Source organism: Vulpes lagopus, chromosome 1 (assembly GCF_018345385.1).
Source record: "Vulpes lagopus strain Blue_001 chromosome 1, ASM1834538v1, whole genome shotgun sequence".
NCBI classification, from domain to species: Eukaryota; Metazoa; Chordata; class Mammalia; order Carnivora; family Canidae; genus Vulpes; species Vulpes lagopus.
In genome coordinates this window covers 154,961,403-154,988,920 of record NC_054824.1, presented here as the reverse complement: position 1 = coordinate 154,988,920, position 27,518 = coordinate 154,961,403, and the positions used below count along the sequence as shown (strand labels likewise).

The 27,518-nt window shown below is 47.6% G+C and overlaps 1 protein-coding gene across 1 annotated transcript in view; it reads right to left on the bottom strand.

Moving 5' to 3' along the window:
* Positions 1-2,938: 2,938 nt before the first annotated feature.
* Positions 2,939-27,518, bottom strand: part of STYXL2 (serine/threonine/tyrosine interacting like 2) — a 33,915-nt gene continuing 9,335 nt past the window's right edge. The window contains exons 3-6 of the mRNA XM_041751740.1: positions 19,655-19,749; positions 16,060-16,291; positions 14,407-14,624; positions 2,939-8,540 (exon numbers count right to left, since the gene is read on the bottom strand). Of these exons, the coding sequence (XP_041607674.1) occupies positions 5,710-8,540; positions 14,407-14,624; positions 16,060-16,291; positions 19,655-19,749 (3,376 nt within the window). The 3' untranslated portion in view covers positions 2,939-5,709. The remainder of the gene's footprint in view (positions 8,541-14,406; positions 14,625-16,059; positions 16,292-19,654; positions 19,750-27,518) is intronic.

Below are 27,518 nucleotides of genomic sequence, written 5' to 3'. Positions count from 1 at the left end.
GGTTCCCTCCCACCTTGCGTATCTTGGGACGTTCTCTCTCCCATCACCCTCTCCATCTTGCTCACTTATGGGGGGTGGGGGGAGGGAAAAAGATCACTCTGAAACTAAACAGCAACAAACTGACTTCTTTGGGTCCTAAAAATCATCCATATGCTGAATCATTAACCAGCTGATCAATAATTCCATGCTTTTAAAAGAGGATTGATTTAAAAACAATCCAGGAGTAGATGTAAGAGATGCTTTTTGAGCATTTATTATGTACCAGGCATTGTCCTAAGCATCTTTCGGATGTTACATACTCTGTGAAATAGTCACATAGTCTCTAAAATCAGATTGTCTCAATTTGCATTTTGCGTGTGGCGTGGAGTTGCCCTATGGCCTCAGGTCATTCATGGTTTCAACCCTCTAAACCCCAGCATCTCCACTGGTTTCTTTGCAGGGGGTGTTTTTCCTCAGGGTCCTTACCTGGATGGCTCCTTCTCATTGCTTAGGGTTTTAGCTCCTCAGAAAGAGATTCTCCTGATCATCCTACTGTCACCCTGCTCCCCACCCACCATTTCCACTGTTACCCGGCTTACTTCTCTCAGAGCACTAACATCTTCAGCCGTAACACAAGTTTGTTAAGAGTTCTTTCCATCCTAGGCTTGGCTTCTAGGTGCAGGGATACAGCAATGAACTGGAGGCACCCCCATGGGACTTGCATTTTATCATTTTATTTTATTTTTTAGTGAACTCTATCCCCAATTGGGGCTTGAACTCATGACCCCACAATCAAGGGTCACATACTTTACTGACTGAGGCAGCCACGCACCTGGGGCTTGCATTTTTTTTTTTTTTAAGATTTAATTTATGTATTCATGAGAGACACAGAGAGAGAAAGGCAGAGACATAGGCAGAGGAGAAGCAGGCAGGACTCCATCCCAGATCCTGGGATCATGCCCTGAGCCGCAGGCAGACGCTCAACCATTGACCCACCCAGGCATCCCCTGGGCCTTGCATTTTAGTAGGTAGAGACAGACAAATAGGCAAGCAGATAATAAATAAGTAAACAATATTCAAATTATTCAAAATTCCTTGTTTATTGCCTATCTCTGTTAATAAAATTATCAGTTCCTTGAGGGCAACCCCTCTTCTCTCTTGGTTTCTCCTGAATCTCCAGTGCCTCTCATTTTGTTTAGCACATCATATGCTACAAAAAATGAAGTAAAAAAAAAAAAAGGGTAAGATCGTGAAGAGATAATCCATGCTAAAACTGTTAGCGTCGTGCCTGGAGCATCGTAAACACTTAATAAAGTGTTGGCTGTTTTTCCATTAGATTCCAAAGCTGTGTTCTTAACCACTTTAGCACATTGTGTCTATAGTAATTATAACAGTAATCACATTATTATTATAGAATTACACATAACGATGTACAACTTACTAGATTTTATGGTATGCTATCACCTGTCTAGGTATATTAAAATAATATCTTACTTAATTACAACCACACAGTAATCCTAAAAGACATTATTATCCTTATGTACCAAATTCCTATAATAAAAAGCAAACTAGGGTAAGCATCGAAGACAAGTGCCAGCAAAACGCTGTGCGATTTCAGAGGAGGAAGAGACCCGGGTGGCCAGGAAGGCTGGAAGAGGTTTAGTAGCGAAGGAGAAGCCTGGAGGGTGATGAGACCATCACAGGGAGGTGGCAGGGCACCATGGGGATGCCTGAGGCAGAGGGGACAGCCCCCAGAAAGAGCACAATAAAGGGTGTGAAACAGCGTGCTGCTCATGCGATGTGGGAGGTGTGGCGCGGGAGGGGAGCAACTCATGAGACTGGAAATGCAGGGTAGGGGACCCTTGAAGGTCAGTGAGGAAATGTTAGCTTCATTACCTAGGCAGTAGGGAGCATTGCAGTTTTTAAGCTAAGCATTACAAAGAACCAGGATTACGAACCGTGGGAAGATTAGTTTGGTTCTAGACTAGATAGAAAAGAGGGGAGGCCAAAACCAGTTAGGGAGGCAGCCGCAACAGCCGGTGGTGGACAGAGGGCCTGGCTGCGGGAGTGGCGAGGGGAATAGAAGGCAGGTGGCAAATGTGATGGGCAGAGTTACCTGGCGCAGCCACAGGCAAAGGCCTAGGGAGGCCTCAAACGTGGCCGTGAGGGCTCGAGCTTCCGTGATCGATGCTCTCCTGGCACACCGCTGAGCCTAGTCATTTGTCACTGGTTAATAATTCTCCCTAGCCATACCAGGTGGGAACATTTCAGAGGCCAGAGAAATTCACGTCCCTTTTCTGGGGACATGCCTACCACCAAAAGCAGTCTTCATAACCTAGCATCCACAATATGTCATAGGATAACTGGCGCACTGGCCCCACATTTTGCCTTTGCTCTTGGCTGGAAGGCCATCTGCCTTCCAGCTCTGCTCCCCTTACCACCCTCCTCTGTGCCCATGAGGCTGATGGGATGCATGGCATGCAACTCTATTGCCTCGGGGTTTTGGTTTGTGGGGAGGCGGCGGGAGCCTGAGGCCGAAGTCCTCTGGCTCCTGCCCCATAGGATCTCGTCAGGCTGGCCCTTGTCTTGCAGGACAGCCTCCTCCATACAGCCAGCCTGTCTGTCTTGGGGCTGCCTGGAACAGCTCCATGTACTTGCCTCTTCAGCCTAGAGACTTGAGCCCTGGCGTTGGGATGCACGCTAGCCCTCTACACTTGCCCACGGTTTTGTAGGGGACTCCTTTCTGGACCTCCCCTCTGAACGACCCTAATGTGGGTGCACCCTCTGTTTGGTTCTGGCATGCTCCCCATGCCTTGTTTCTTCACAGCCTCCGTGTTTTCATTTACCCTCCAGGGCCTCACCTTTGGGGCAAAATCTGTTCAGCTCTCTTTCTCTCTCTTCCTCACCCCTGACCCCAGAATTCTCTGCAGGATTTCCACTCTTGTGGGGCCCCCTTCTGAACACTGTTCTCCCCTTATTGCGGGGATTTTCTCCTAGCCAACGAAGGACACAGATTCAGATCTGTCTTCGCCTTTTATTTCCTGTAAAACAAAATTACAGACTCTCTTTATTGGTTTTGTGTAGCTAAAAACCCTGTTCCAGTCATTAATTAATTCTTAAGAGCGGATTGACCTTGTGTTCAGCGCACAGTGTTCTCGGTTATTCAGAACAACATCACCAGGGAGGCTCATGGATGTGGCTTTTCCATTCAAATGTATTCATGTCCATGCTGGGTATTCTCTGCCCCCCCTCAGATCTGCTATTCGTTCTTCTCCAGCATTCCGGTACTGGGCTCCCCTTCTCTCTGGAGTCCAGTTAGGTTTGGCCAGTGAACATTACTAGCATGATGACAATCTAGAAGGAGAAGGAAGTCAGGATATCCATACCCCTTCTCCTCTGCCGGGTTGTCAGGTGGCCCTTCCCCCATGGTTGTGGCTCTTGCCCGGCTCTGCAAACAGCTCCCTCACATTGTCCCCTCAGCCCTAGGGTGGTATCACTTTTTCGCTCTTGCTAGTAACTGGGTGCTTTACTATTTTTTCTTGTCCTCTTAATCCTACTCATGCCTCTGTACATAGTTCCTGCATTAAACTCTCATCAGTTTCCAGTTGGGGCATGCCACCTACTGGGACCTTTATAGACACAATGCATACCTTTTAATGTCATTCAGAGTCTAGAAGGCTGGAGTGCAACCTATCATCCCAGATTTGGTCTAATTCAGAAGTCACAGTTGTGATCCTAACACTCCAAATCCCAGCTAATCCTAATCATAAAAAATCACATAAAATTTCTATTGATGTGGTGTCCCAACGCAAAGTCTGAACCCCAGGAATAAGCTGAATTCAGAACCCCATGTTTCCAGACAGATACCTCTCTCAATACAGGATCCTAAAGGAGCTCTCCATGAAGACACAGCAAGCAAAGGCCTTTCTCCAGAGCTTGATGCTGCCCCTCTCTGGTGACTTCCTCTGGCGAGCTGAGCTCCTCCATGTGGGGGCCATGGCTGCCTGTAGCCTATGAGCACAGCTAAAAGCAGGCCAGGAGGTCTCCCCCAGGCTCACCTTCAGGACTGGGGAAAGACTAGATGTCTTGAAACTAAGATGCGTTGCATGTTTGTTCAACATCCATTCAGTGGGGGTATGAATTGGGAGTATTATGTTTTTAAAAAAATTATCTACTTCAAAGTGACTGAGATCAACTTCTTTATTTTTTCACTTATGTTAACAAAGAGAAAGATGTGTGGAAACCTGAGTTAACTGGCTCCTATGGATGGGTATTAGGGGCAGTTGCTCAGCTGGCTTGTCAATTCACTTGGTGTATTCATCCCTGACCTTGGCTGTCTAAGTATTTATGATTAAATTGCAAGATAACTCAAGGTAAGAAGATCAGAAAAGAAATAGAGAGCTGCTGTCGCAGGGACATTCTCATTCCTCCATCCAGAAGACTGACTTCCCACTTGATTGTGCCTGTACCAGAAATTTCCCTATTGGAGTAAAATGAGAGAGGAAAGCTTGAGCTCACCCAGAAATGGGCCACAAATGGCCTTCTTGCTGGAGGTATATTAAGATGGTGCCATTTCATAAGAAGAGAATGTTCTATCAAGCAATGGAAACCAGGGACAAAGGCTCACTGACATCTAGACATCTTGCAGCCCTGCATGGCATATGCCTATTTTCAAATCTTGCAAGGTGCTGCCTGTTGAAAGGAACTGTAGAAACCAATCCACCAATGCTCGTTGTAAGGTGCTCAACACACCAGCTGGCCTCAGAAATCCAACTTGTGTTCTGTAAAGCAGACATGCCTTGGGAATAAAGGGTAAAGAATTCTCACCAACTTAGCCCAACCAGAGTGCAGGAAGGATCCCGTGGGCTGCCTACCGCATGGTCTGACCATCCTCCAAGGAATGAAAAGCAAGGGTGACCGAAAGATTTCATGAAACTACATCTCCATCTCCTTGTATTGGGCTTCTTTTCTTCTCCCTCACCCCCATTGGTTTGCTTTTGTCTCTCTGCTATTCCAGGGGGCCCTCCTCTCTGCCTATGTCTCACCACTCTCGCCCCAATAAAACCTGATCTCCCTGTAATTCCCTGTTACTCTCAAGGGTCTTCCTCATGTCTTCCCACTTTACTGTATCAGACAAAATACTTGGTTACTGTTTTAATGTAAAAAGTGCGGTGTAGTCTGGAGGCCGGCATTTATGGAACAAGGTGAGACTGGCTCATGATAACCCATCTGTGTCTTTTAAGGTAGGTTCAGAAAGCTAAAAACGACCAGAATGACGTAAGAAATGTTAGACAACATACCATTTTAATGGAGATCCCAAACATTTAAGAGAAACAACCAGAAATCAGCTTTGCCAGGAGAGGTGAGACTTGCCACAGGATGAATTTCCTGGCTCTAATGAAACCTCCACAACCAGAACCACATCCTGTATTGAGTATTCCTGGATGTAAGCTGGAATCTCTGACAAGCTATGGTGTCACACGAGCTCACCTCCAATCTCTGATGGACACGATCACATGTGTAAGTGAAGTGTCAAAACTTAAGAGGACATTGGGCAACAGAAAGCGGTGTCGGTGGGTTTAGCATTCAGATCTCACTCTCCTCCTCCTCTCTACCCCAACTCGAGTGCCCTGGATGATCCTCTCCACACCCCTGTCCCTTGATGGGTGGTGGCCGTGTGTGCTCTGAGCCCTGCACTAAGCTCCGTGGCCCAGGTCCACCTTGCCCAGCTTAATCCTCCCTCCTTCTCTGCAGCTTCGTCCTGGTTTCTTCCTGCCGACGTCTCCAGGCAGCAATGATGGCTTCATCGTCCATTTCTTCCTCCTCCTCCCTGTCAGTGCTTCTCCGATACTGAGACCGCCTCCCTGAAGCAAACCTCCCTTCTTCTCTGTTTTCCATTCTCTCTTTTTCTCCCTCCTCTTCAGACCTCATGAAGCTCTGGGTGAATTTCCTCTTGGCTCCAAATTCAGAAAAGTCTGAGTTAGATGACTCTTCCACGTCTTCCCAGTCCCTGGGCCTGGCCCAGTTTGGACGCCGTGGTTCTGGGGATGCATCCCCTTCAGAGGGCTCAGGGCTCCGGCGGAAGAAGTAGGGCTCTGGGCTCTCCTCTCGGGAGCTGGAGGTCTCGCTGAACGTCGACCTGGAGAACTTGTGCATCTCTCTGCCCTCCCTGGTAGAGGAAGAAGAGATCCGTGAAGTGCTCCTTACAGAGTTGCCATTGGCCTCATGGTAGGAGGAGGTGTCCTGCTCCTCCGACTGGGATTTGGAGAACTTGTAGCTGGAGGACTTGGACTCAGTCTCCCGGAGCAGGGAAGATCTGGTGTACTTCCCCCTGGAGCTTCCCGACCAATCCCTCTGGGGAGAAGATTTTTCCTCTGTCCGGAGGCCACTGAGCCACTTGGTAATACTGCCGTCCATCTCTTTGCCAGCCCTGCTACCACTTCCATTGCGATCAGAAATGGCCAGGGAGGAGGAGGTGTCTGTTTCAGGTTTTTGGGAATTACTGCGGGAAGAATACCGGAAGCTCCCGATGGCACTGTCAGTGTCCTCATCCCTGTCACCCACATCATCGTCCTCATCTTCCTTGACCTTCTTCTTCTTGAAAAGGGAGCTCCGTTTGTTGTCGGAGGCCAGCTTCTCCATCTTGTACTCAGACATCTTCTCCCTCAGCTCCATCTGCATCTCCCTTTCCTTCCGGCCAAGCTCTTTCAGATCCACGTTGTCAGCAAAGAGGCTGTAGATAGGCTTGCTGGTCCCCCTGACTCTGCCCCCCTGACTTTCGGCCCTCGGACCCCCCGCAGCGCGGGAGGACAGCAGGGATGGTGAGCCGGAGCTGGGCCCCGGCTGGCTCTGCGGCAGCAGGCAGCCGCCCAGGGAGGAGCCGCTGTGTCCACTGAGAAGGGACACCTGGTCGTCCCCCAGGCAGCCGGCTGCTGGCGCCACCTTCGCGCTCGAGACGGACGGCGAGCGGGGCAAGAGCAGCATCTCGTTTTGCTTCTGGGCCAGAGTTTCACTGACCACGTTGGCAATCCAGTTCTGAATACTGGCAATGGAAATGGTGTCCCCGGGCCCCACGGGCAGGTTGGGCACAGCTGTGCCGGGGAGTGAGGCCAAGCACCCCAATGCGTTGCTCCCCGCCTGCGAGGCGCGGGAGCTGTGGCTCTGGGTGCTGAGCACCGAGGCCGCGTCCTCCTCAGCGCCCACCGAGGAGCCTGCTGCCCAGAAGGCAGACAGGGGGATGCTCCTGCTGGTGGCCGAGCCGTCGGCCTCCCAGCTGCCCAGGGACTGGCTCTCCTCCAACGTCTGCCGGCTTCTCTCCAGCAGCTCCAGCCTCCGCTGCCTCTTCTTGGCCGAGGCGGCGTCCGCCTTGCTGAGCTCCACCACCTCCTCCTTGTCCTCACTGCCCACCTTCTTCTGGCGCTGCAGCTTCCAGGCCTGGTAGGCCGTCAGGCTGACGGCGCTCTTCTCCCTGTCGGCCTCCTCGGCGCCCGGCTCCCCGCCGCTCTCTTCAGCCCCCAGGTCCTTCTTGTGAAACCCAAATTGGATTCTCTTGATCTTCCACCTCTCGAGGGCAGTGAGCTTGTCCTTGTTCCTGCTGCAGAAGTTGTAGAAGGAGCTGGCCTCGGAAGACACGCTCTCCTCGTCGTCCTGGCGCCCCCTGCTCCCCGCCTCCGCCTCCGAGCTGGCGGCCGCCTCCTCCCTGTGGCTCCGAGAGCGATACCGCCGGGCCGCTTCCTTCTCAATCTCCTGCAGCCTCTGGCTCCACGTGTCCCAGGTGCTCTCCGTGGACACCGAGTCCGAGCGGCGCCTCCCAGCCCGGCTCAGGCTGCTCACCTGCAGCTGCTGCTTCAGGACCCGGAGGTCGTGGCTGCTCACACTCTCCGAAGTGCTGCTCTCGCTCAGCATGCGCCGCCGGCTCCTCCTCACGAAGGAGCCCCCCTCGCCGCCCTCCTCCTCCTCCTCCTCCTCCTCTTCCCTCCCCCACCGCTGATGCCCTTCTGCCTGGTACCTCTCATTTCGGCTCTGCCACTCCCGAATCATCCTCTCCACGTCCTCGTCGTCTTCTGGCTCCTCCCTACCCTGGCCAGAGGCCGGCCGTCTCTGGGCATTTCCAGCCTGGGGGACCTGGCCGGCCGGGAGGCCCTGCTCCTTCTTCCACTCCTCGTACAGCTTCTCCTCCTCATCTTCGTCAATGAGGCTGAGGGGCTTGGAGGCCTGGCTGGCCCGGCCCCAGGAGGAGCCGCTCAGGTGGCTGATGGTGTCCTCCTCCTCCTGCACCGTGAGGCTGTGCACTCTGGCCCCCACCTTGCTCTCCCTATCCTCGCCCTCCTCAGCCTCATCTGTCACCCCTTCCTGGCTGTAGTCCTCTTCTCTCTCCTCCATCAACTTCTCATTGAGCTCCCGGAGCTGCTTCAGGAAGCCGTCATTGGGGTAGATGGCCCGCTTCCGGCGCACAGTCATCAAGGCCTCCAGGATGGCCATGTTGTGGAAGATCATCAGGTAGGCCACCACCAGCACTGCTGACCGGCTGATGCCCATCTCACTGCTGACCAGGACTTTCCCTGAAAGCAAACACGAGAGGGAATAACATGACTACGGTGGCTTCCTTATTAGGGTTTTTAAGGTTCTGTTAGAAAGTACGGTTTGGTGGGACGCCTGAGTGGCTCAGTGGTTGAGCATCTGCCTTTGGCTCAGGGCCTGATCCTGGGATCCAGCATGGAGTCCCACACTGGGCTTCCTTTTGGGGAGCCTGCTTCTCCCTCTGCCTGTGTCTCTGCCTCTCTCTGTGTCTCTCATGAATAAATAAATAAATCTTTAAAAATAAATAAATGAAAAGTACTGTTTGGATGTGCTGGACTTAATATATTTACTAGCCTCTGGCATTCATCTGCACTCAAGTCCCATGAGGGATGAGCATCACTGCCCCATGTTACGGACATCAGAGAGGCCAGTGAGGCTGCCCTGTGCTTGGGCAACCATTTTTTGCACTGCCTGAACGTGGGCAGGGAGGGAAGGGTGGGGAGGGAAAAGAGGTAACAAGTGTCCCCACTTTTGAAACACTGGAGTGCACCCCTACTTTCTTCCTGCCAAATGGATGAGCAACAGAGGGAGGAGAAACAAAGGAATGGGGGGGAGGGGGAAGAAAGAAGAAAAGAAATGAGGCTGAGGTGAATGAATCACAATGACACGGAATGTCAGTGTGGGAAAGCACCAGGAGTATAGTGGAAACTTGAGAATTCCCTTTACAATGTCCTCGATGCTGGATCATCCATCATCCAGGAGAGACTGGATGCTTCCTCTGACAGGGAGCTCAGTATCATGCACATGCACACACACACACACATACACACACATCCTTCATTCTATATTTAGATCAATTTACTCTTTCGAAACTTGTTTCACATGTTAGGGCAAAGTATAGTTTTCTCTAATGAGTATCTCGTGCTCCTACTCTGACATTCTGACATTTCCATAATGAACCAGGGCTTTTATACAAAAATATGTAAGAGATCACTATCACATTCTTCATTAATTTTTTTTTTCCCATTTCTTGGCTATTCTGGGTCTTTCAATCATTACTAGCCAAACTTGCAGGTCAAACTTTATTAGTTTTTTTTTTTTTTCCTTAGGAGTCTGTGTCAGGATTGAGCAAATATATTTCAGATTTGGATTGATCCACACAGAATAGAGTGGGCCTCTTGCCACTCTCATTCTGGGCTCCGAGGCTTCATTGATGCCATTTAAGCTTGCAATGTGGATGGATAGGTCTTAAAATGAACTCAGATTATCTTTTATATCAACTGAAACCTGTAAAGGTTTTTTTTTTTTTAAAAAACTGCTATTAAGTCATGTGTCAGCATTTTTAAAACATAAGGTTAACTTTACCAATTCCTATTAATGTTGTTGGTAAAAATAACCTTATAGCCTACCAGAAACTTTCACCAAGTCTTGACTCTAGCATTCAATAAATCAGTTATCCCCTTGCCTCATCTTCTGCTTCATGTCCTTAATAAATATGACAAACATGCCTTCTATGCCTTCATTCTAATGGCTGTTTTTGAGCAGCCTGGAACCACGGGAGACCTCCTTGCATGCTGCCATCAATCTATTTGCCAACAGTCTTTGGGGATGCTCGTTACATCTTTAAGAGTCCTAGCTAACAATATGGGATGGGCAGGGGGTGACTTTCATCAGCACATCTTGCATCCAGTTAAGACTGTTTGTCACACGAAGTCGGAGACCAAGGCAAGCCTAGAAGGGACCTGAGGCCCAGTCACGCAGAAGAACATTATTGCCGAAGGACAGCAGTGACTAGAGGGAGGTGAAGGGCAGAGGGTGTCCTCTCCTCCCATCACCAGCTCCGGGCTCAGCTGTCTCTCACCAAAGACTGCCCTTTAACTGGCTGACCAGGCCACTGCCGCCACTACTACCACCAGCACCAAAGTCTTCCTTCCTTTCTTTGGAGGTGGAGTTATTGAGCCGGCTCACAACAGGACACTTCTGGCACAAGCAGCCCAGTTTCCTCATAGAGACTGGCATCAAGTGCTACTTAGACTCAGTCTGGCAGAGACCAGCTTGGGGGGTCTGTGCTTTTCCATGCTGTGTTCCCTGCACCCCAGAGTTCCTCTGTGGAGCTTCAAGTGTGGCCTGAGGACAAGGGGGAGGGCGAGGTGGGTCAGGCCCTGGGTGACAAGACTGTCTGCTCTCTGTTTGACACATGGTCACACTGACACTGTACCATATGTATATCCAAGTCAAAGTCAATTTGCAGATTTGTTTGGTTCTGATGAAACATCTCCAGCAATAAAACGGCTTGAAGAAGGTGGTCTTTTTCTAATTTGCAGCCACCATTTTGATGAGCAGCAGGAAGAGGGAGGTGCCCTCTTGATGTGGTCCCTCTGTTCAAAGAGTTTGAAGGATGTAGCTAGTGGAGAGAGCACTGGGCTTGAGTAAGAAAGGTCTCTTTCCATTTTCAGTATGCCTCTACATGGCTGGCTTTTGTGTTGTATTCTCCCAATTATCATTCTCATTTTCCTCAGAATGTTCCCTCTTTCCATATTCGGGAAAAACACAAGAAGCACTTGCCCAGAAGCTATGCTCCCCACCTTGCCACCATGGATAGAATTCAGGGTAGACAAAGGACCAGAGTCTGCCAAGCACATTTTCTCCCTAGGAAATTTGGAAATGACACTGAGGCAGGAAGTTAGGCAGTCTATGTTCAGGTCTGTGAAGGGCCATGCTACCTGGGGTAGAAAGAAAAAGAGAAGATGGAAATCAAGAGTCCAGAGATTATCCAGTCCTTGTTCAGGTGAGTCTGGAGCCACATCCTGTCTTTGGATTTTTTTCTTCTGTTATTATAATTAATGCCTTTGGTGATGGTTAAATAGTTTGAGATGGTTTCTACTTACTAGCAACCAAGAGAACCTTGATTATCACACAGCGACCAAGTCACTAAACCTTCCGTGGGTCTCAGTTTCCTCACTTGTAAAATGTAAATAACATCCTCCACTGTAGTTATTGTGGCTATTACCTAAACCGCCCAGCCCAGGTGTTAGTTTGGCCTTCCTCCCTCTTCAGAGCAAACTCCAAAAGCATCCTGGAGTAGAGGAAATCACAGAAGCTACCGCTCAGGGGTGGTGACAGCCCTCAGGCTGGAGTAGGAAGGATGCAGAGGTAACTCCAGTGGGGATAAGGTCCTTTCCCTGCCTGGCAGGCGTGCAGGGTGCAGGGGGTAGAGGCGGAGGCGGGGAGGGCAGGCTGATGGCCACCGCCAGCAGCAGCGGAGGGGAGGAGGGGAGAAGCAGGTGTGAGGGGCGGGGGGGGGGGGGGTGTGCAGCAGGGCCACAGGGAGGCCCCGCCGCCTGCCCGCCCTGGCGGCTCCGGCTCCGCTTGGGTTGGCCTGACCACGCGCCCTGGTCCTGCTCTGGCCCCACGTCCACGGCCACGCGCTCCCGCCGCTCCGTGCCGGGCAGAAGCGCGCCAGAAACCCCCTCCCCGCTGGCGTTTGCACACACGCTCCAGTCAACGATGGTCTGAAGGAATAAATTTTTAAAAGTAGGGATTTTTTTTTCTCCATAGAAATGTGTCAAACCATAGGTATTGTTTTCAATTCAGTTTTGTTCACTTAATCCATTATAAGCATCCTCTCATGGTAGCAAGTATGAGGCTCCGTTTTCATTTTTTTTAATAAAGATTTATTTATTTATTTATGATAGACATAGAGAGAGAGAGAGAGAGAGAGAGAGAGGCAGAGACACAGGAGGAGAGAGAAGCAGGCTCCACGCCAGGAGCCCAACGTGGGACTCGATCCCGGGATTCCAGGATCGTGCCCAGGGCCAAAGGCAGGCGCCAAACCGCTGAGCCACCCCCCCCGTTTTCATTTTTTTTTTTTTTAATTTATGATAGTCTCACACACACACACACACACACACACACAGAGAGAGCGAGAGAGAGGCAGAGACACAGGCAGAGGGAGGAGCAGGCTCCATGCACCGGGAGCCCGACGCGGGATTCGATCCCAGGTCTCCAGGATCGCACCCTGGGCCAAAGGCAGGCGCTAAACTGCTGCCCCACCCAGGGATCCCCGTTTTCATTTTTTTTTTTAAAGATTTTATTTATTGGGATCCCTGGGTGGCGCAGCGGTTTGGCGCCTGCCTTTGGCCCGGGGCGCGGTCCTGGAGACCCGGGATCGAGTCCCGCGTCGGGCTCCCGGTGCATGGAGCCTGCTTCTCCCTCCGCCTGTGTCTCTGCCTCTCTCTCTCTCCCTCTCTCTCTCTCTCTCTGTGACTATCATAAATAAATAAAAAATTAAAAAAAAAAAAGATTTTATTTATTTATTCTTGAGAGATAGAAGGAGAGACAGAGCCAGAGACACAGGCAGAGGGAGAAGCAGGCTCCATGCACTGGGAGCCCGACGTGGGACTCGATCCCGGGTCTCCAGGATCGCGCCCTGGGCCAAAGGCAGGCGCCAAACCGCTGCGCCACCCAGGGATCCCCCCGTTTTCATTTTTAATGAGAGCCGAGGTTCCTAGTCTATGACCATATCAAACTTTACGTAACCAATCCACATTTCGAGTTTCTGATCATTCAGACTATGATCCCACGAGTAATCCTTGTAAGCACATCTCTGTGGGTATATCTGATCCCCTCAGGGTGGGTTCCTAGTAGAGCTGCTCTGTCAAGTGTTATGTTCTTAAAGTTCTTACTAAAGGTTGTTTTTTTTTTTAAAGAATTGAAAAGGAGAGAAAACTATTTCATATAATATACATACATATGTAATATATGCATAAAATTTATAAATTTCATTTTAATAAAAATCTCTATAAAACATTCTATGTATAGAGATACATACATATATTTATAACTATACATATACATACACATACATATTTGCCAGGTGCTGTGCTAAGTAAGTTTTTATATGCATTTTAAAATTTAATCCTCATAGCAATGTTAGGAAGATTACATCTCTTTATCTCTGTTGTATATACAAGGAAACAGGTTCTCCTGGAGAAAGACATGGCTCAAGGTCCTGGGGAAGAGAGAGCATAGCAGAGCCTGGACTCAAGCCCGAGGTTTCTGACTCCAGATCTGAACTCCAGCCACCCCCAACGCATGGGCTGCAGCCTGTCCCCAGCCTGGACAGGAGGTCCAGGAGGTCTTGATTTCCATCTGTGTACTCTGTGGCTGAGTCTCTGGTCATCTCGCGTTTGGACGACAGCCAATGCCTCAGCACTCCCTGCTCCTAGTCCCACTCTCCTGCCACCACAGTCTCCCAAGCCCAGAGAGAGTTTTCTACAATGTAGATCAGATTCAAGGAGCTTTCCATCTCCTTCACTTTGGCCTTCAACTTCTTGCATGACTGGGCCCTGCCACTCTAACCCTTCCCCACCGTGCTGACATATGAGCCTGTGATCCCGGACACACCAAGCTTTTTCCACTTTAGGAGCTTCAAGCTAGCACTTTCCCTGCCCAGGAATGCTCTTCTTATTTTTCCATGGCTACATCCTTCCTATCACTCGGCTTAAATGTCCTCTTCTCAGAGAGGCTCTTTCAACCACCGTCCCCACGGCATCGAGCCAGTCACTCCAACACATCATCCTATTTGGTCTCTGCCTCACACTTGTCACTCTCTGACACATTTCTCTGTGCTCACTACAGTGTGAGATTCAAAGGTCAGGGCTTTTTCTGTGTCTTTCAGCACAGCACCTAGAACAGTGCCTGGTATGTATTAGGCCCTCAATAATTACCAATAAGATGAATGATTGTCCTTTCCGTGCCTCTCTTCTTAGAATGAGACAACTACCTTCTTAGGACAGATAACCTCCAGACATGCCAGGTAATCCGGAGTTCTCCTGATGTCCCCCACTCTGCCTCTCCCCCTGTGGAGTTCTAGTAGCCTGGAGAAGGCACACTCTACTCCCTCACCTCTGTAGGTCAGCAGGGCTTCATCAAGGAACTCAGCAGCCTTCCGGAAATGCTGGGAGATGTCCACCTCAGGAAAGTCATCCACCTCCACGCCCAAGTACTGAATCTCCAGGCCAGTGTAGAATTCGGGCCCAGTATAGACGCCGGTGCCATGAGCAGCATTCAGGATGTGAGTGATTCCCAGCCTCTTCAGCCTCCCTTTGTTCACAGCTACGCTCCTGGGGAGGAGGAAGGAGTCAGAGAGTTTTTGCCAGAGTCAGAGCAGGAAAGGTGCATTACCAGAGACCAGGAGTGAGAGGCCACAGCTGGGTGAGCACCTCATTCTCTGGTGCCAGGCAAATATGGTTATAAAAAGGGGCCAGAGAAAGAAGGACAGGGAGCTGGGCAGGGGAGGGTAGAATGAAGAGGAGAATAAGACTGATAGGGAAGGAAATCTTTGATCTAGAGACCTCTGGTTTAAAATTCTTTGCCTTGGGAATGGACATTCATCTGGACGCAAAAGTGGCAGACAGAACTAATGATCAAATTAGATGTGCTTCACGTTGATATGTCATGCTGTATTTTTCAAAGTCCTTTTACACACATTATTTCATTTTATCCCTAAGGATAAACTTAAGAGGTAGATAGGGTAACTATTTTCATTCCCATTCGAAGATTATAAAAATGAACCTAAGAACTTTTCTGACTTCCCAGGACTGAAAGGAAAAAAGACTGAACAAAGAGAGGTGTTTTGGTTTCTAGTTCACAGCTCTTTTTGCTCAGTGAAGTAAGTGGAGCTTGGTTTGAAGAGGCTCTGAAGATGAGATTGCCAAAGAAGAACCAGAAACCTGGGGTTATCCGGAGGCATCTGGGGTCCCTGGTGAGCATGATGGAATGTCCCTGGATCTCCAGAGCTAGCTAGAGATCACTTAGGACTTGATGCCCAGCTCTGAGGTTCAGGTTGTGATCATCACTCCTGGTGGAGTACAAGCCCCACCGTCCAAAGTTGTCTTCCCTACTGCCTGCTGCCACGGGGGCCCCCAAATCCCCTCCTTTGCTTCTACATATATGAGTAATTGCACAGGAAGGCTATCTCATTATGTAGCTAATGGATCAACAAAGATTAGTTTCACAAACTAACCTGTGGGTACTGATTGTACATTAGCAGGACCCTGAAGGAACAGGACATGAGTGAAGTGTTTTGGGTTTTGTTCTGAAAAACCACTCATAAACTTTTTAAAAATAACATTTTTTCTGATTATAAAACCAAGAAATGTTTACTCTAGGCAATCTGTACAATTCAAAAGAAACCTAGAGAAGAAAATAAAAACCACTTGTAGAACCACCTCTTAGAGAATATTACTGTTTAATCACATTTGTTTCTAATTGTTGTCTATGCAAAAGTGCATACACACATCTATGTGTTGCTCAATTAGTATCGTATTATACATATCTATGTACATAGATATGTATTAATTATAACCTGTTTGTCATCTTATTATATTGTGAAAGTCTTCATTGGTATCATCCCTGACTCCAAATGTCCCATCAGACAGCATCAACTTGTGGGATGAAACTATTGGGGCCTTTGCGGGGAAAGTGGGAGGTGTTTCATGTGTCTTGGGCACTGAAAGGGTGGGACAAAGGGTCACAACTTGCAGCAGTCAGACTCACTTCTCTGCTATGAAGACATTGGGCCAGACCTCATCCACCTCATTCCAGGGCGCCTCCTGGCGGTCTTGGACCAAGGCCCGCTGTAAATCCAGGACGCAGGGGGTATTGTATAGGCTGGTGTCATCCATCTTCTCCCTGACACGGTTGTACAGGTCCTCCACCAGCAGCTGCTCGGCCGACTCCAGCATGCCTGGACACTCTGCCTGGGCTCTGATCCCCCGTGGCTTGAATTCTAGACAGGACAAGCAGTATTCTCATTAAGGAGTTAAGAATACCACGGCCCTCCCCATTCTCAGGAGGATCTGCTCTTGGCCAGTCTGCTGCTAGGACTCTGAGCATGCCCCAATACCAGGAAGGACTTAATGAAGGTCTGGGGGTGGTGGTGAGGGCTGCACTGGCCTGGAACTTGTTGGTCAGGACCAACAACAGTATAGGTAGATGGGTGTAGGTTGAGGGACACTCATTTCCCTTATTCCCTCCTGTATTTTTCTAAAGGTTGATAATTCCTTAGACCAAGGTCCTTAAGTACCTGGCGTATGTCTGATTCACCTGCACAGCTCCCACAGGGTACCATGTAAACTAGAAGCATTTACCAAATGAATAAATGGCATTCTTTCATATCACATTTCACTTTATTAGTTTGACTCCTTTTCATACGGAATGCAGGTAACTTGGGAAAAGTAAAACTTTCAGCATTTATGTGAGGTCACTTTCTCATACACACTTAATTTAGTTGTTTATTTTCTTGTCTGCTTCTCCGCACTGGAGTGTAAGTGCCTGTGAATCTCAGTCCCCCAAACTTTCTGGCAGGCAGCAAGGGTTTGCCAAGAACTCCCATGCAGGTCCCAAAACACCACGCAGGGCCTTTCTGCCTCAGAAAAGCTCAGATTGCAAATGAATTCAAAATCTATTCACCCACATCTCCAGTGAGCCTTTAGCTCCTCCTCCTAATATTTTTGTTCCCGGTTTTTCAAATTTGGGGGGAATGTAAGATATTTCTTTCTCTGAGAAATATAAGAATAAAGGAGGGCAAAACCTTTCCTGCCACTTAGTAGCCGAAAATACTGAATAGAGAGAGGGGGGAAAGTAAGAAAGGAAAGAGTGTCTCCCGTGTGGGCCATGACCTCTTGCTGGCACCATCTCTTTCCCTGATGGGTGAAGAGCACAGCCACATTTGGTGACTAGACTTGGCCTAACCCTTCACAAGCTGAACAGGTGTCCATGAGCTAGGCCGACTCCTCAAGGTCTGCGGGTCCCGGGGGTTCTGCTTTCTACCCAGGTCTGAGCACTCCATTTCCCTAAAGCTCTTCTCTCTCTCTTCCCTTTTCTGAACCACCTGATGGGCACCCCCATCCCTGAATCAGATCTCAGCTCTAAATGTTCTCTGATCTCCGTTTCAAAAGCAGAAAAAAGAAAAGCCCTGCAATCCCAGAGCTCTATTTTGTTTAAAAATAGATGAAGCGTTCCTATTCTCTCTACCACTCAGTCTTCTCCCCTGGCTCTCCTGGGATCTTACCTAGCAAATGTAAAAGGCCCTCTCCTTCCCTCCCCTAACAGAGGCTTCTCTTCTTTACTACATATAAAAAAGTAAAACTCCCTGATGCCTCATTAAAATATACAGCATTGTCCTCCTCAGCTATTTACATAGCTGGTTGTTGTCTTGATTTTTCCCTTTCCAGTTTAAAAACAAGTGTGCCAGCCCTTCATTCTTACTGGCAGCTCCTGCTTTCCCCAGGTCTGGTCTACCTCCCTCCCTGCATCAATTTCTCCCATTTATTTTACTATGTAATATTCCTTCAGAAGAAAGCAAAGCCTATACTTTTCTCCTTGAAGCTCTCTCGGGTGTGTGGCACATGCAGACTTTCATGAAAATGAAGGGTTCTTCAACACATGTTTTTATCCCTCTGATCCCTGGTGAGCAGGGTAATGTTTTGAAATAGCACCTGATACATTTTCCTTTCTCTGCTGTGTTTTTTACCTCCCCACTCCACCCATGAGCCACTGAGACTAAGAAAACCTAGGCTCAATGCCCCAGACAAGGGATGGTAGATAAAATCTAGAATTTAAGAAAAGGCACTGCTTAGCTTTAGATTTCAACCTACATGTGCAATGTCCTGTAGACCCATCTAGAGCATTCTATAGGCTTGAAAGCAAAGTTTTCAAAGAGAGGAAATGGTTTTCTTACAGCTCTGAAAGCCAGATTTTTACTTCCCAAGAACCCAAGCATGGAGAAGGGTCCAGGGAGTAAGGCACAGAGCAGGGGTGTTGCAAATTGGAAGGTGAGGGAAGTTCCCAAACACATGGGAGGAAAAAAGAACTTCCAGAGCTAGGGTGGTGCTGGGATCAATTCAGAGAGATCTAGACTGGGTGAAGCCACTTTGGCCTGGCTTGGAGCAAAGGGAAGAGAGACTCCAGGTAGGGCGGTAAAAGAAAAGGGAAAAAAACTTGAGAGTTCCTTGAGAAGATGGGGCCCCCGAGGATGTCTACGTCACAAGCAGTGGCAGATGGAATTTCTGGCTCCTCATGAAGTGGATCCAGGTGCCCTTAGCGACCTTGGGGGCACCCAGAGGGCCTGAGGACTGAGAAAGACCTGGGACTACATGGAGAAGCAGCAGTATGTGTGGTTCTCACAACTAAAGGCCAGGGAAGGGTTCATAGCCACCAGCAGTGGATGCCAAATTAAGCTCAAAGCCCAGCAGGACCCTGTGTCATTAGCATGGCTGCTACGTCCTACCCCACCCCACCAGTAGTGACAGAGACACTCAAAGCAGAGGGAGGAGAAAAGATATTTGCCCAAAATTGATTAAAAAAAAATCCATCCAATCAGGATGAGTATCCTTGAATGAAATATATAGTATGTTTTCTGTGCCAAAATTTACGGTGTGCATATTAACATTTCTCCCCATTCTACCTTTCACTGCCTCCTCCTCATACATAATTCAGATTGAAAACCACCTTCAAACACTAGTGGGAATGCAGATCTAAATCTAGATATCCTGGGCAGCCAGGTGGCTGTGCAGTTTAGCGCCGCCTTCAGCCGAGGGCCTGGGGACCTGGGATCGAGTCTCATGTCGGGCTCCCTGCATAGAGCCTGCTTCTCCCTCTCCCTGTGTCTCTGCCTCTCTCTCTCTCTCTCTCTCTCTCGCTCGCTTTCTCTCTCTTTGTCTGTATTTCATGAATAAATAAATAAAATCTTAAAGAAAATGAATAAATCTAGATATCCCTTTGAACAGAACTCTCTGTGTGCTTCTGGTCATTTCTTGGGCTTTCAGGTCTGTGTCTCTAGTATAAGCCACCCCAGGATTTCTGAGATTAACTACAAAACTGAATGAGAGGACATAGAAGCAGATTGGCACTGTCTCCCTGGCTGCTGACTCCAGAGAACGATTCACACCGATGCATAATAATTTCCGCCTCTATCTCTTGAAGGTTGATGATGAGTTGTGTTGGCCAAATCACAATCTTTGGATCTACTCCTCCTAATGTGATGGGCAACCCCTGAGAAGCACCCTGACCTCCTCCAGTGGGCCCTCTGCAGGGATCCCCAGATGGCTGTGGACTCTGCTTGCTTCCACCCGCCTTCTGGTGGCATTACCTTCGTTGATGATCTGTTTAGCTGCAACCGATGAAGACAGGTGAATGGGCTCCATGAAAATGCTTTCTGTTTCTGCATCTGAGACCATCGAGTACCTAAGAGAAAAGAGTATTTGTGTAAGATGACTCTGAGCCGCATCTGAGTGGGAGGCATTCTTTTTAGACAGGAAACCTGGGCCTGACTTTAGGCACAGTGGACAGCAATGAGAGATAAAGGGAATGCCCTCTTTAGTTTAGGGAACCTGAGAATGGCAAACACTGTGGCTCAGTTGCCACTTTTCAGACCAGAGTTGGCACTTATGTGAGCTGATGTCTAATGACGTGGTAGTCTAGGCTGTGGAGGGAAGAGCGCATGTCTGTGGTTGGGGAGATCTCACCCTGATGTGAGTTCACCTTCTCTACTGAGTTACACTGTTGTTCATATTTTCTATCTTGCCCCTGTTCCTCTGTTATCAATACTATAGGATGTCCCTAACTATGCTGTTCCTGAGGTTCTGCTGGATTGGTGGGCTGGGTAGGCTACCGTCCTTACCCCTTACTCCCATGCCCTATATCTTTGCCCTGTTTGAAAGAGAATGGGCTAAGAATGATGGGCTGGCCCAGGGAAATGTGAAGGTTTGCTCAAATGCACAGTCCTGATTCTGGACACAAGAAATCAAGACTCAGCCTGAGCCCAGGGATGCAATCAAGTAACATAGGTAAATGTCAAGGTAATTTTCCAGAAATAATTCAGCAGAAATGTCCTAAGGGATTTGAGGAACATATTTCCATATTTTTTTTTTTTTTTTTATGATAGTCACAGAGAGAGAGAGAGAGGCAGAGACACAGGTGGAGGGAGAAGCAGGCTCCATGCACCGGGAGCCTGATGTGGGATTCGATCCCGGGTCTCCAGGATCGCGCCCTGGGCCAAAGGCAGGCGCCAAACCGCTGCGCCACCCAGGGATCCCTTTTTTTTTTTTTTTTTTTTATTTATTTATGATAGTCACAGAGAGAGAGAGAGAGGCAGAGACACAGGTGGAGGGAGAAGCAGGCTCCATGCACCGGGAGCCTGTATTTCCATATTTTAAAATATTCCATATTTTAGGCACCTCGGGCTATTGTTTCCATTGCTGTCACATTGCCTTGAGTCATGTCTGGGTATTCCAGAGGGGGGAAAAATGATATTGACATTGCTGATTTGGTTTTACTTTGAATTCTCTCTTCCTCAATCTGTCTGCTACTATTTACTTTTCAAAATCTTCAAACAGTTGCTGTATCCTTCTGTTCAGGTTTTATAAAGGCAGTCCATGGGAGAGTGGAGGGTGTGTCTGCCATCTTAGCCAGGACTGGAACCTCTGTTCTACTGTCTTTTTGCTTTTAAACGTCTGAAGTCAATGTGTTTCCTGATTCTTATAAGTGACCTATTTTATCTTTATTAAAACCCATAGGATCTTTTGGTTCACGGTGTTTAGAAACTTCCCAATGACGTTCATTGGTAATTTTCATCCATTGTTCTGGGGATGGATACCATTTTTGAGTGCCTTCTATGAATTTAATCCTGACGAAATTCTCACACAGTAGGTATTATTATTCCACTTTAAAATTAAGAAATTGGGGAACGTGGGTGGCTCAGTGGTTGAGAGTCTGCCTTTGGCTCAGGTCATGATCCTGGGTTCTGGGATTGAGTCCCACATCAGGCTCCCCACAGGAAGTCTGCTTCTCTCTGTGTCTCTCAAGAATAAATTAAATTAAATTAAAAAAATAAAAATAAAAAAATAAAAAGAGTAAATTGTGGCCCAGATAACCTAATGAAATTCTCCAATCCAATAAATAAGAGGCAGGGCTAGGATGCAAACATAGGGCAATCCTGCTCAAAGTCCAATCTGCTCCTCACCACAATACACTATTTAGATTAGACAGAGAAGGTAAGTTGATTGGTGGATCCCCAAGCCAAACATAGACTTCGACTCAGAAAAGTACTTAAAAAATACTTGTTGAAAGCATGGATTGATGAATAGATAGATGAATGGATGGACTGAGTTGAGTTGTACTGAGTCTGGCTGAACTGCATGGAGCTACCTTGAGCAAAGATAAGTTTAGTTGAATTGATTAACAGAACAATTTTCTCATCGTAGAAATCCACACGAGAGTCCTCCCTTGGGAGAATGGTGTGCTCAGGGCTAGTCAAGCTATGGAGAAAAAAAAATCTTTGCCAAAGGAAAGGAGCCTATGACTCTACCCAGAATGTGGCTAGACTTGTCAATGCAGCAAAAGGGACAGCACAATGTGGCATTATTGTTGGTGGTTTCTGATGGATTTCCAAGAAAAGTCATGTTGGATTCCCATTCTAGCATCAAGTACTCCTCTAATACTCTGAGTACTCAAGAAGATGCATTTTTATATAAGTATGACTGGGAAGTGGGGGGGTGGATTCAGGGTGAAGCATACAGGATAGTATCCTTGATTAGAATCAGTGAGGTCTCATTATTTGGAGGGTAGTAGTAAAGAGTGAACGCTTGGTGAGCATGGGTATGAGCTCTGTAAAGGCACACCTGAGGTCATTTTATTTACTTCTGTATCGCCAGCACATGGAAAGTGATCGGCCAACTAAGAATAGACCGAATGGTGATGGGCAGACAGCTGGGTAGAGGCACGAACAGACAGATGGAAGAATGCATGGGATTTACTGGGTATTGGGCAAGGTGTCCACATATCACCTTGAGGAGCAAACCCAATAGTCTTCAGGTCCCTGCCATCTCTGGCTGCTTTTTCCTCTGCAGCCTCGGCTCACACTGGCTTCCCTCTGGCTCACTCCTCTCTAGGACACTAACCTTCTTTTGGCTTTCCATCCTCACCAAGCTTCCTTTTGCCCTGGGACTTTCCAGAAGCCCATTTCCACCGCCTACATGCTCAGTGCTTCCCCCCTTACCTATCTTGCACATTTTAGTCCAATCATCACTCCTCTGGTCTCTACCTCTCTCATTGCACGAAGTACCTTTCCTTTATGGTGCTGCTATCAGGTGCAATTTTACTTTTATTTATGAAGTCATTTGATAAATCCCTGTTTCCTTTACTAAATCATACCCTCTATGAGGCAGGCACCATGACTGGTACTTTGATGACTGTGTTCCCAGCACCTAATACAATGTCTGGCACAGACTAAATGCGTAGAAGGGATTTTCTTATTCACTTAGTCCTCAGTATAGTACCGTATTTATGGTGATGTAGCAGTTTCAACAATTAGCAACAGGCACTTACCAAGTACCATGACTGGTACTTTGATGACTGTGTTCCCAGCACCTAATACAATGTCTGGCACAGACTAAATGCGTAGAAGGGATTTTCTTATTCACAGACTGAACTAGTCCTCAGTATAGTACCGTATTTATGGTGATGTAGCAGTTTCAACAATTAGCAACAGGCACTTACCAAGTATTCGCTACTTGCTCAACATTTTACTGGGATACCAGTAGCAAGCTCAGAAGGAAAACCAAGGTTCTAACTATGTTCTGTTCATGCTCATTCTCTGCCCTTGTGAGGCCACATTGCATATGATCTTGGAGGCCAATGTTGACAATTTGCAATTTTTCCCTAGGGTGGATTAAAGGTGGCCCGGATCTGTGACACTCCTCACACCTCCTTTGAATCTGGGTGGTCTCTGTGACTGCTTTTACCAACAGAATATGGTAGAAGTGACACTATAGCATTGTCTGGCCCCAGTCTTAAAGGCAGCTTCTCCTTCCTGGCTCTCTTTGGAAGCCCTGAGCTGTCATGTGAGAAGACCACCAAGCTGAAAAAGCCAATGGTCAGCAGTTCATGCTGAGCTTCCAGCCACATGGATGAGTCACTTACTCCTCCACCTGTCAAGCCACCACAGCCGACACTACACAGACAAGCTGCCCAGTAGGCTTCTGTCCAAATTCCTAGCCCACCAAAAGGGGAGCAAAATAAAATCATTGTCTTAAGTCATTATGTTTTGGGGTAAATTTGCTAAGCAGCAACAGATAACAGAAGCTGTGTTATTTCAAGGGCTAAGAAGTGAGATTTGAGAAAATGCTAAGGCACCTTCTCCCTAATAGTGAAAGTAGAACCTAATAAATATCATTGAATGACCTGGAATTGTTGCAGTTGGGAAGTAACAACAAAGTAACACCAATATGAGAGCAAGCCCCGCCACCACACCAGACCCTGTGGACGTTTGGGTCCAGGTTTCAGGGCGGTCTCAGTATTAAAATAGCAACATTCCATAAAACTAAAGTCAGAACCTCAAATTTTATATACATATGAGTGATATCCTTGTAAATAAACAATATTTATTAAGGGGTTTATTCCTTCATTAATAAACAATTATACCATTATTTTTTATTTATACTATTATTTGTAAAATAATCATTTTGTTTATTAAGGGTCAATATTATGTAAAATGAGGTTAGGGGTGGAAACCAAAGCAAAACTCTGACCAGGTAAATAGCAGAAAATCACTACGTAGGGATGAGAAGGGCTTTCTCCTGGCACAGCTTCTCATTTCTCCCACGGGTAGGTTTTCTCTGTTTCTCTTAGGCTTCCACAGCTGTGCACTTGGAGGCAGCCTTCTCACATCTATAATCAGTATTCCCAACAATGGGCATGAACCGGAAAGGGGCAGAGAAGGAGCCCTCACCTGTCAGGTGTGAAGAAAGGTTTGGGAGGAACTCACCTGGCCGTGCCACCTGGATTCCTTCCTGGAGCCATTGACAAGCCCATTATCATGACATTTTCCCTAAACAACACTGATTTCAGATGGTGTGGATTTGATCTCACATGACAAATACAGGGACCTGAGAATCTGTCCTAAATATACCTAATCTCTGAGGCTGTGAGTTCGATAGGGGAGAATTTGAAATTAAAATTTGAAAATAAAAATGATGGAGAAACATCCTTCTTCTTAGGGGTTGTCAAGATTGAACTTTTTCTCCTTCTTCTTTTCTTCTTTTTTAAAAGATTTTATTTATTTATTCATGAGAGATACAGAGAGGCAGAGACACAGGTAGAGGGAGAAGCAGGAGCCCAGAATCCCGGGATCACAACCTGAGCCAAAGGCAGATGCTCACCACTGAGTCACCCAGGCACCCAAGATTGAACTTCTTCTAATGAGTCAGTGAGTAGGACACCCTTGAAGACTCTACCCAGTACACTTTTCAGAAGTTGGAGATTTTGTGATTGAGAAAAGAGGGGTGTGAAGAACAGATTCTCTCCCCAGCCCCACAATGTGTCTCTTCCTAGGTGCTGATGCAACCATGTGAACAATAGTAAAGTGAGCTCAGCATTATGTAGTGTTGAGTATAGGATGTAAACTATGAGTTTACATATGTAAACTATGTAAACAACTGCTAAAAGAAAAGGAAATGTAAACCTAACAGTCCTAAATTGTTTTGCCACGGAGGCAGTTTACCACGTCAGATGTGGGGGTGGGACCCAAAAGGACCCAAGTGGAGAACAAAGTTTAGGCATCAAGGAGCGGTTCCTTTGTCTTCCAGGGAGAAGCAGGACTGCAGGGAAAGAAAGGAGGAAGGAGAGCGAGACCTGAACAATTGTCCCTGTTTATATTTGCAAGGTCAGTGAGACAGTGGCCCTAGAGGTTTTGATTTATGACCATGTCCATGCCTACCCCCCGCAGACCTGAGACAGAATGAAATGACACCAAGACCCTGATTGGAAAGCGGCAAGGGCTGGCTGCTCAAAAAGACAGGCAGGGAAGGAGAGAATCTAGGATCGATACACACCTCATCACAGGATCACCAAGCAGCAGCTAAAAAGCCTTGAGGGTGATTTGAAAGAGAAACAATAAAGCAGAGTTTGATGGACTTCCTAACCAAGAGCGGAGACTGGTGCCGTTTTCTTTAAACCCATGTTTTACAAAATTGCGGACTGTGGCCCGTTAGTATATCATAAAATCAATTCAATGGGTCCTGCCCAGCATCTGGAGAAGGAAGGAGGGAGAGAGAAAGAGAGAAAAAGAGTACACAGTACTATCCATTTTAAGGTAAGTATAATCTTGTGAAATCTACTTTTTTATTTATACAGACCTGAATGTATGTTCTGAGTTGAGAAGTAAGTGGCAAATCCTACCGTGGATTACAGTCACTGAAGTTTAAAAGCCACTGCTTTAAACCAATTGCCATGCTGTCAAGGCACAGAAGTCCTTCAACCCAGACCCCCCCTGCCAGCTGATCACTTCATTTCAAGGAGTCCCTTGGAAATGAAATAGAGGCAGAGGCCCAGGAGGGGGTGTCTATCTTGATTTGGCTTTTGCAAAAAAGGAACAGATTTCTGAGTTTCTTCTAAGTGTTCATTCACTTCAGAGAAAGTGACCACATGGGCAAAGTTCAGGTTCCAAAGAAAGAGAGAAGTCAGTAAACAAAAGCAAATTGATTTATAGCAAGCTGCTTCTGGCAGGCCTTGTGGAAGCCGGAAAAGCCTTCACAGAAAAAGAAATACAAAAGAGAAAGGGTAGCTAGGAATAGCCAGTTCCCAAGGACACTCCACGCCCCGATCGCCTGTCCCACCTGCCCCTACCGGCCACAGAGACCTCACTGTAAAGGAACTTGGCTGAAGGTGGAGGGGAAGATGCCTTCACGACAGGCAGCCTGAGCAGATGACCAAGGAGTTCTAGAAACTTCAAAGGCTTAAGAATTCCAGATCTGAAAAGCCAAAGCCAAAAATGAACTTTAACTTGGAAAGAAATCAAGGCAAAACAGAAAAAACATTCTCCAAATCAGAGCGAGAGAAGGATAAAGGAGTCTGGTCCTTCATTTGGAAAGGAAGAGAAAACTGGTGATTGCTGAAGAGGAAGAGGAGAGGCAGAGGGGGGCTCCGGAGCCCCTGCAGCATGGGAGGGCTTGGGGGGCTGTAGCGTCCTCGGTTCACCGCACAAGCACACTGATTTCTTAGCCTGTGCTCGTCTGGATGACTGGCAAGGTCTGATGGAGATCACAGAGACAGGCAAAGCCCCGCCAACTTGCCCCCCTGGACAGGAGGTTTTAAATTTTAGTGTTAACTCATAAATTACCTAGGGAAATTAGTCTCATGGGGAGATGGAATAATCTCTTGCCAATGGCTTTCTTCCAGAAAGAATGCTTCACAGACATGGGTTTGAATTTAAGGCATTTGAGGTCAGTGCCTAAGCCAGACAAAAATGAAGATCTGACGCCTCTATCCACTGCCTCTCCCTCTTTCTCAGATTCTTGATTCACCCCAGGAGGCGATTTACTGGTGAGGTTGGAGATGTTAAGACGCCCTGCCAGGGCAGCAAGCCGACTTCATCCCGCAGCTAGCTCTGATTGATCAGCCGTGGCTTCTAGTCTACAGCACGGGGTAGACTTTGCAAGGCCCTATCCTGGTTGCACAGCAGAGTCCAGTTATGTCTCCCCGGGGCTGGATCTAGGGCTGTAGTAAGTTGAATGGTGGTATCCCAAAAAGGTAGGTCTCCCAGAACCTGTGAATGTAATTTTATTTGGAAAAAGGATGACAGTAGATATAATTCGGTAAAGGATCTTGAGATGAGATCATTGTGGATTAGGATGGGCCCTAAGACCGATGGCAAATGTCCTTAAAAAGGGCACACAGAGAAAGAGAAGACGGAAGAAGATGGAGGCAGAGCTTGGAGGGACAGAGCCACAGCCAAGAAACTGTTGGAGCCGCCAGAAGCTGGAGAGGCCAGGAAGTCCTCCTAGAGCCTTCAGAGGGAGGGTAGTGCTACCAACACCTTGATTTCAGACTTCTGGCCTCTAAAACTATGGGAGAATATGTCTTTTGTTGTTGTTTTAAAGATTTTATTATTTATTTATTTATTTATTTATTTATTTATTTATTTGAGACACAGAGAGGCAGAGACATAGGCAGAGGGA